General features: G+C 49.2%; 1 protein-coding gene across 1 annotated transcript; it reads left to right on the top strand.

The window, feature by feature from the left end:
• The first annotated feature begins 3,146 nt into the window (after positions 1-3,146).
• Positions 3,147-6,407, top strand: LOC119108174 (uncharacterized). The gene is made up of 2 exons (XM_037231752.1): positions 3,147-3,983; positions 6,156-6,407. The coding sequence occupies exons 1-2, from the start codon at positions 3,147-3,149 to the stop codon at positions 6,405-6,407; spliced, it is 1,089 nt and encodes a 362-aa protein (XP_037087647.1).
• Positions 6,408-7,580: the final 1,173 nt, after the last annotated feature.

Below are 7,580 nucleotides of genomic sequence, written 5' to 3'. Positions count from 1 at the left end.
GACTTGTTGCTTTAAATGTTTATCATTTTGACTTCTACCTTTTTCAGCTTTAAAGGCCTTGAAATTCTTGGCTGTTTGAATTTTTGTATTTAACTCAAATGCTTTTGACTTTTATGCCATTTTATTCGATGTCGTTTTGACTTTGGACCCATTGCCTTGCTTCTGTTTGAGTTTTATCCTGTTTGACTCTTTGCCAATTAATTTGTTATCATTTGATTTTTTCTCCACTGGCTCTTTGTCTTTTGACTTTTTCTTATAACCCACTTTGTTGCGCTAAGTTTTTTAGGCGACAAGTTAAAAAGCTTTTCTTTAAAGTTTTTTAGTTTCAGCACAGTTGCCTACGCGCCGCATCAGGTTTTGGAGCCTCTGACGCGGCACCCGTGCTCACCGTCCTCGCCGACTCACTGGATGCCTTGTTGTGTGAGGGGATGGTATTTGAGCGCGAGATTCCTGCTCCTTCCCACTGGGCTGCCAGTGGAAACGCATCCGGATAAAGGTGATCCCCGTCTGACCTCCGTGGTATCATCAGCACCTGGTCATTTCACGACAAACCGACAGGTGAAAGGGCCGAAGTAGCAAACTATGTTTTTAGTTCGCTGAAGGTACCAATATTGAGTGATTTTATGCCCGGAATTCAGCTGTGGCATTTTTTATAGAAATCACAGCAACGGCTGAGGAGAAAGTAGCGAGCAACTGAGGAGGAACAACGGTCTTAGCCTTTGGAATGTTTGGAAACCTAACAAGCCTGGGTGTCTCTGAGTGCCGAACGCATGACTTTAGTGTATCTAATGGTAACACGATGGTACAACACACGCACATGACACAAATTAATTGAAAATGCCACACAAGGTCATGTAATAACAAACGACCACCCGTCCGCAATCCTCCAGGCGTGAATCGTTTAGTTTAGCACAATTTCTAATGGATATGATGAAATCATCGAATTTAGCGTTGGACGTTCCTTAAAAGCGTAAAAAGACTCTGAGATTTTCAAATCAAGCGAAGAAGATGTGCTGCACAATGTACTAAAATTGAAAGCCAAAACTGGGGTGTCACATATCAATGAATGTTCTGGTGTTGGAATGTGTTGTGGGGAGGAGTCAGGTCTTGCAAACGATCTTCCCCTCCGGACAGATGGATCCAAATGCTGCTGAACGCGACGACGCAAGCTCCGAAATGTGGAACCTATGTAGGATGCCTTACACGAGGCACAACAGAACTCGTAACAACAGTCGATCGGCAGTATTTGAGTAATCTATCCTTATGTTTGAAAAAGGAACCTGCTAGTTAGGAACTCACGCAAAGAATTCTAGGATCTAAAAATGGACAGAATTTTAATAGAAAGTTGATCAGTTGCGTTCCTGTGCTGGGCCGTCTCACGAAATGAGTACACCACAAGTGATTTATATGAATTCGTGAATGAAATGGCAAGTGTACCAGTCGATGGAAATATATTCATGACGAGCTATTATGTTATTAGTTTTTCACCAACATTCCTTTGCAAGATACCAACGGAATTTGTGTGAGCCCCTTGTTTCAGAGAGGCGCTGAGGTGATAGCAACAGCCATCAACTAGAGCAGCCTTTTCCTCTTGGAAGCATACCAATAGGCATATGTGAGCTTATTTCTTGGTATCCGATGGCTGTGGCTCTGGCTTCAGTATCTTCAAATGTGGAACATTCCCTTTAAGTTTCATTCATTTCTGCCTGTTCCCTCTCTGGCATCATGCACTGTGGTCCTGCAATGGCTCGTCGGGCTGGGTGCCCTCGTTGAAATCCTGGTGCAGGCAGCTGTTCGTCCTGCTCTCCCGCCACCGCCCATTGCCAGAGCGCGGTGGTCCCGCCGGCGCGACCGTGGCCTCGGCCTTGACTGCCGTTCGGCCAGAGACCTGCACGGAATACCCAAGCCCTTGTGACTTCTCACAAGTCATCGTCATACTGGATATCAGACAGGGTCAATGACCTAGGCTGACCTTTTCCTTACGATGAAAGCTATACTTAAGGCCTACTTATTCACTCGGCTTCAAAAATATCGCCTTCGTCTACAAAATCGTACTCGTCCCGAGCACGCCTGAACAATGGCCTCCTAGGAACGTTACCGGTTAACCAGATAGGTTCAAAATAGATGTCACTGAGTTCCTCAGGTTTCCGGCTATCGAAATTATACGCAACAAAGAAAGAATGGTCACTTCATTACATGATGAGTGTCACCTAGTGAAACGCTTAGAAATCAAACTTAAGCTAGATGCCGCGAAGTTTGAGGTTTAGCAGCCGCCCTTGCCATCCCCTAATCCAATGGACATGGTTCTCACAGCCTGCTCGCTAAGACACTCCTCATGTTACAGACATGCGCAGGAATGGAATCAAAGTCTAGGTGGTTGCTACTCGCATCCGCTGTCATTTGTACCCTTCTGTTTATTGTCAGGAATGGAGCGGAAGAAGGTGAGCTTGAAAACATCTGGGAATACGAGAGAGAGAGAGAGAGAGAGAGAGAGAGAGAGAGAAGAAGAGAGAGAGAGAGAGAGAGAGAGAGAGAGGAGAGAGAGAGAGACGAGAGAGAGAGAGAGAGAGGAGAGAGACAAGATAGACAGAGAGCAGAGATACAGAAGACAGAGAGACAGGAGCAGAGAGACGAGAGACAGAGAGACAGAGAGACGAGAGACAGAGAGACAGAGAGACAGAGAGACGGAGAGACGAGAGAGACGGAGAGACGACGAGACGGAGAGAGGGAGAGAGGGGGGAGAGAGAGGGAGAGAAGAGGGAGAGAAGGGCGAGAGGGCGATAAGAAGCGAGGGAGAGAGTATGGGGGAATAGGGGAGAGAGGGGGAGAGAGGGGAGAGAGGGGAGGAGGAGAGGGGGAGAGAGGGGGAGAGGGAGAGGGCGAGGGAGAGGGCGGAGGGAGAGGGAGAGGGAAGGGAGAGGGAGAGGGAGAGGAGAGGGGAGGGAGAGGGAGAGGGAGGACGGGGACGGGGACATTTTTTGTTATCTTTCTGTTTATTTTTGTCACATTCGCACAGTCCGTACAGATGAACTGAGGAACTGATGCGAGTGCGACCGCAGCCAGACCGATCGTGTAAAACAGCAAATGCAGGTGGAAATGACGGCTGTCGCGCCATTGATGCAGCCATACACATTCTGATATCGGTGATGACACCACCCATCGGATCAGATGTGTCTGTGCCGACAGGGGACGTGGCTTCCGCCTTCTTCTCCGTCCCCAGCCTTGATCTGCACTCTGACCACACCTGCAGCCGGGTTTTCAGCCTGTCCGACTCGCGCCCTTTCTGGGAGGCGGAGGATACGGCGCCGCCGCGCTGCGGAGCCTCCAGCCTGGGCGTCAGCGACGCGCGCGTCTGCTTGCGGCGCCTCACCAACTCGCGCCAACGGCCGGCACACCTCGTCCTGGTTGGCGACTCGCGCGCTCGCATCCTGCTCGAATGGCTGTCGGCAGAGCTGGAGTTGCAGTTCGAGGGCCGGCCCGTGCAGGATCTGTTCCCGGACGTGGCCAACGCCTCGCGTCACGTTGTCGGCCACCCGGCGCTCTGCACGGAGGGCTTCAAACTGTTCGACTCGACGCGCACACACTGGCAGAAGCTCGCCTGCAGCCTCGTAGCAGCCAGCCCCCTCCTGCGCGTCGAGTTCTTCTGGCGCGCGCACGCGGACGACGCGTACCTGAACGTGCTGAACGCGCTGGCCGACGAGTGTGGCCGGGGCGGCGCCTGCCCCGACCTTGTGGTGCTGACGGCCGGCTACTGGTATGCAAAGCCGTTCCAGGATGAGACGCGTATGCCGCTGCAGGAGCGCGTGCTGCGCTTCCGGAAGGATATGCTGCCGTTCGCGCGCCACGTCCAGGCGCTGGCGGCCTTCACCAAGGTGGTATGGAAGCTGGACGGGCCGGAGATGACCGAGAGCAGCGGCAAGAATTCTCTCATCGGCGGCGTCATCCTGTCGTCAAACGCCGTCGTATTCGACGTGTACAGACAGGTAGGCAGCTGCCAAGTGCGCGCGCCCATGGGCGACTCTTGGGCAGTGGCGGCGGATCCTCGAGGCGCTGAGAGCAAGCACATGTTTTCGCTGCTCCCTGTGCGTTGCAGGTTTTGCGCTAAATTTTGTCAGAATACGTGGAGGTTACTCTCCTCTGCAGCGTTGGTGAGCTCGCCTTTGTATTTTTGGATGTGTTTACCTAACTGTTCGGCCATCATAAGGAATTGCCGCAAGGTTAAACCCTTTTGAGACCCGACTTGGGACTTACAATTTTATCTATGCCCAGTCTCTGAACTATGGAGTCGTTCCCACGACTGTCTCGAATAACTGTTTCCGCTTGTTGGTTCTGAAGTTATCAAATGGCTCGTGTAAGAATGTTACAAGTTCCGGCGACCTTTTCAAACTTGCCCGGGGTATTATTTTTGAAAGAGGCTCAGCTCAGCTGCAAAGTGTTCGCCCAAGATCGTTACACAGGACCGGTGGTTCCAGCATGGCTGCCTGCTTCGGGTTTCGCGGCATCGTGATATTCGACGTGATAATCGTGATAACTAACGTGATATTGATAATCGACGTGAGAGATTACGACGCTGACATATCAGAAATGTTCAACAGGTGGTTAAGGCCCAGGTATTGAAGGAAATGTTTCACATTTGAATATATTGGAGCGATCATCAGATACGATGAGACCAGATCACTAATAACTGTCGGTACACTTTACAAGTGAAAAACGGCTCTAGACAGCACAGGTCTCTATTTAGTAAACATGCCCCTTAATACGTCATGGTTTGTCACGTCGTCGTACCGTGTACAACACTGATTTAAAGCTGATTAACGGCCATTATATCTAGAAATTGTGCTCACGAAGGCCAGATATCAACGCCTTGACACTGACATTTTTTGACCTCATCGCCGCATGGCTTATGGAATGGCTGGGTTTGAATGACGTCATTACAAAGTCATGAATTCCAAGGTGATTTTGAAATACCCCCGCAAAATACTCTCCCCATTTTCGCGGGCGTATAGCTCAGAAACTAGATGGGTTTAGGTCTTGAAAGGGCAAGGTTGTGAACAGTACGAAAAGGTCTTATTCAGATGGTCATTCCGGTTCAAAGCCCCGATATAAATGTGGAACACTTCCTTTCATGTCCTGCCGCTGACGAGGGTTGCCCAAGGTTAAAGTCACATCGAGTGGGCTTTGCGAGGAGTAGCTATCTCAGTTTTTGTGTACTTTTCACTCATTGTTACATCACATGCGTATAAGTTGATCAGTAATACCAGTTGTCTCGAAGTCCTTTTTGAAAATCTCAGAATTTCTGTTTGAGGTAGCCGACCCTGCGGCAGAAATCTCATTTGACTCCATGCTCACTGCCACGAAAGTAATGCATTTCATCTGACTTGTTTTTCGACCTGTGTGCTCCGTAATGTTTGCGACACACAAAGGTGCCAAATTGTTTGTGCAATAAATGCTAAAAAAGCTTGGAACACTCGTTTAGACAAAAATATGTGCGAACGTGACGTTCTCTATACCATTACCACAGATATTCTTTTCCAGGCGCTCTTTGGCTTTGGGAGTGGGAGCATCCCATGATCCAAGTGACCCACTGGCTCAACCTAAAACCAAGCAACTTCGCAGTAACAGGCCCTTGCCCGCTGGGCTAATCACAAACGCTTTTTTATTTACACCAGTAGAGGTGCGCACGGTCGTTCACATGACGATGGTGGTCGCGACCGCGGGAAGAAGCGCATAAGGCCGTTACAAAGCGATGATAGCGTAAGTTGAACTCGAAAATAATGAAACCTTTATCCTTATCATATCTTGACGGTACTGCAGTGGCATTACCTAGCACTATTATCAGACACAACTAATCCTGAGGTTGCACTATAGCATGCTTTTCAAATGTTTCCCAAATATCGGGCACTGCCTTGAAATAATTGAATCACAGGCTATCTAGTGTGCCGCAATATTTGAAATTGTGTGATGCCCTCCACATCATCCCCAGGTCGGACTGTTTCGACATCTTTGCATACCATACCAATGACCGCAAGCGTACGTGCTATTCAAGGTTCAAGGCATCCACAGGCCTCAAAATGCACAACAGGGCATCTCCGCCTACGCGCGAGACGCACGCGTTAACTGTTGAACTGTCACCTAGCACTTCTCGGCTGTTGCAGGCACTCGGTGCGCAGCCGTGGACATCTTCCCTGGCGGACACGCTGCGCTTCTACCACTCGGTCTGCCTGCCGCTGGCGGCGCAGCGCGCGCTCCATACGCAGGCCGTGCGCCACGAGTGCCTCGACGAGAACCACGTGGGCGCCTCGGTGCGCGCTACCGCGGGCAACGCCCTGCTCAGCTTCGTGTGCCACCGTGCGCTCGAGCGCCGGCCGGGGCACTGCTGTGGTGCGGGGGTCCAAAGTCTAGTATAAAATATGGCAGCAACAAAGTGCACAAGATGAAGCTTGAACTTCTCTTTTAATTTCCAGATCAAAAGTGTGCGCCTTGCACTCATTTTCGAGCTATCAGGCAAGCGCAGTACCCATGCACGCGCCGACGATGTCCGGGGCGTGGGATCGAATCCCCGCTGAGGCCGCCAACACTCTTTTTCAGCAGAGTTGAGATGGAACACGGAGTGACAAATCCCACACTGGGGAAATAGACTATTGAATGCAGGCATTAATCCTGATTATGTATAAACATATATGTATATATATATATATATATATATATATATATATATATATATATACATATATATATGCATATTATGTATAGCCTGAAGATGCATCTGCTGTGCTGTGAAATGTACTGCGAGCTATTACAAGAAATACACATGAGATCTGTTTGTGTCCATCAAATATACCTGACAGGTGTTATCGCAGCCGTCGGGCTACATGCAACAGCCTATGGCTAGGACACATAGGATTATTGTACCTGGCACATGGAACCTATCGCGACGGCAGCCGTCCAAGGCTGGCCGTCCAACGCGCACCCAGGAGATAGGACCAGGGCACTGTGTTAGGTTCTTAAGTTGTGATGCTGGCGGCCACTGTTGTGCAGGGCCGGCAGTGCCGCCTCAGGACCAGCGCAGCAACGAATAGCATAGTAACATTGCGAGCACCGCTGATTGGGAAGCAGTTGTGCTTAAAAGCGGGATGGTAAGCAATATAATGATAAGTGCCATAGCATAATTATTTCAGCATAAGACTTAGCACAAATCATAAAGATGATTTATTTTGCTGACTAGCTGTACATTTCAGGTACAACACAAACCAATGCACCCATTAGATACATTAACTACATTTGCTGCTTACATTGGATACATTTACCAAGCACAGGTTATTGTTCAATGCCAGGTTTATGCTGCATGCAGTTGCATGGAGCGATTGCATTTTGTGATGGTGGCCTCCTCCAACAATGTTGAAATGCACTAGCAAACGTTGGCTTGCCCTTCTCATATTGTTGCTAGAATATTACAAAACAAACTAAGGTAAAAGTGACTATCACATCGTGATGACCTGCTTTGGGTATTATTTGATGACATTGGCTGGACTTTTGAAGGAAAGGCACAAAACTACAACTTTAAATAGCCTTAAATCAAA

Source organism: Pollicipes pollicipes, unplaced genomic scaffold, assembly GCF_011947565.3.
Source record: "Pollicipes pollicipes isolate AB1234 unplaced genomic scaffold, Ppol_2.1 Scaffold_6686;HRSCAF=7923_pilon_pilon_pilon, whole genome shotgun sequence".
NCBI lineage: Eukaryota > Metazoa > Arthropoda > Thecostraca > Pollicipedomorpha > Pollicipedidae > Pollicipes > Pollicipes pollicipes.
This window is presented reverse-complemented; position numbering and strand designations above follow the sequence as displayed.

What these genes read in the sequence shown, in the direction of transcription:
- LOC119108174 (XM_037231752.1), top strand. Translation starts at nt 3,147, where the DNA reads ATGACACCACCCATCGGATCAGATGTGTCTGTGCCGACAGGGGACGTG. An exon ending in TATTCGACGTGTACAGACAG is followed by an intron (nt 3,984 to 6,155) that starts GTAGGCAGCTGC and finishes CGGCTGTTGCAG; the next exon opens with GCACTCGGTGCGCAGCCGTG.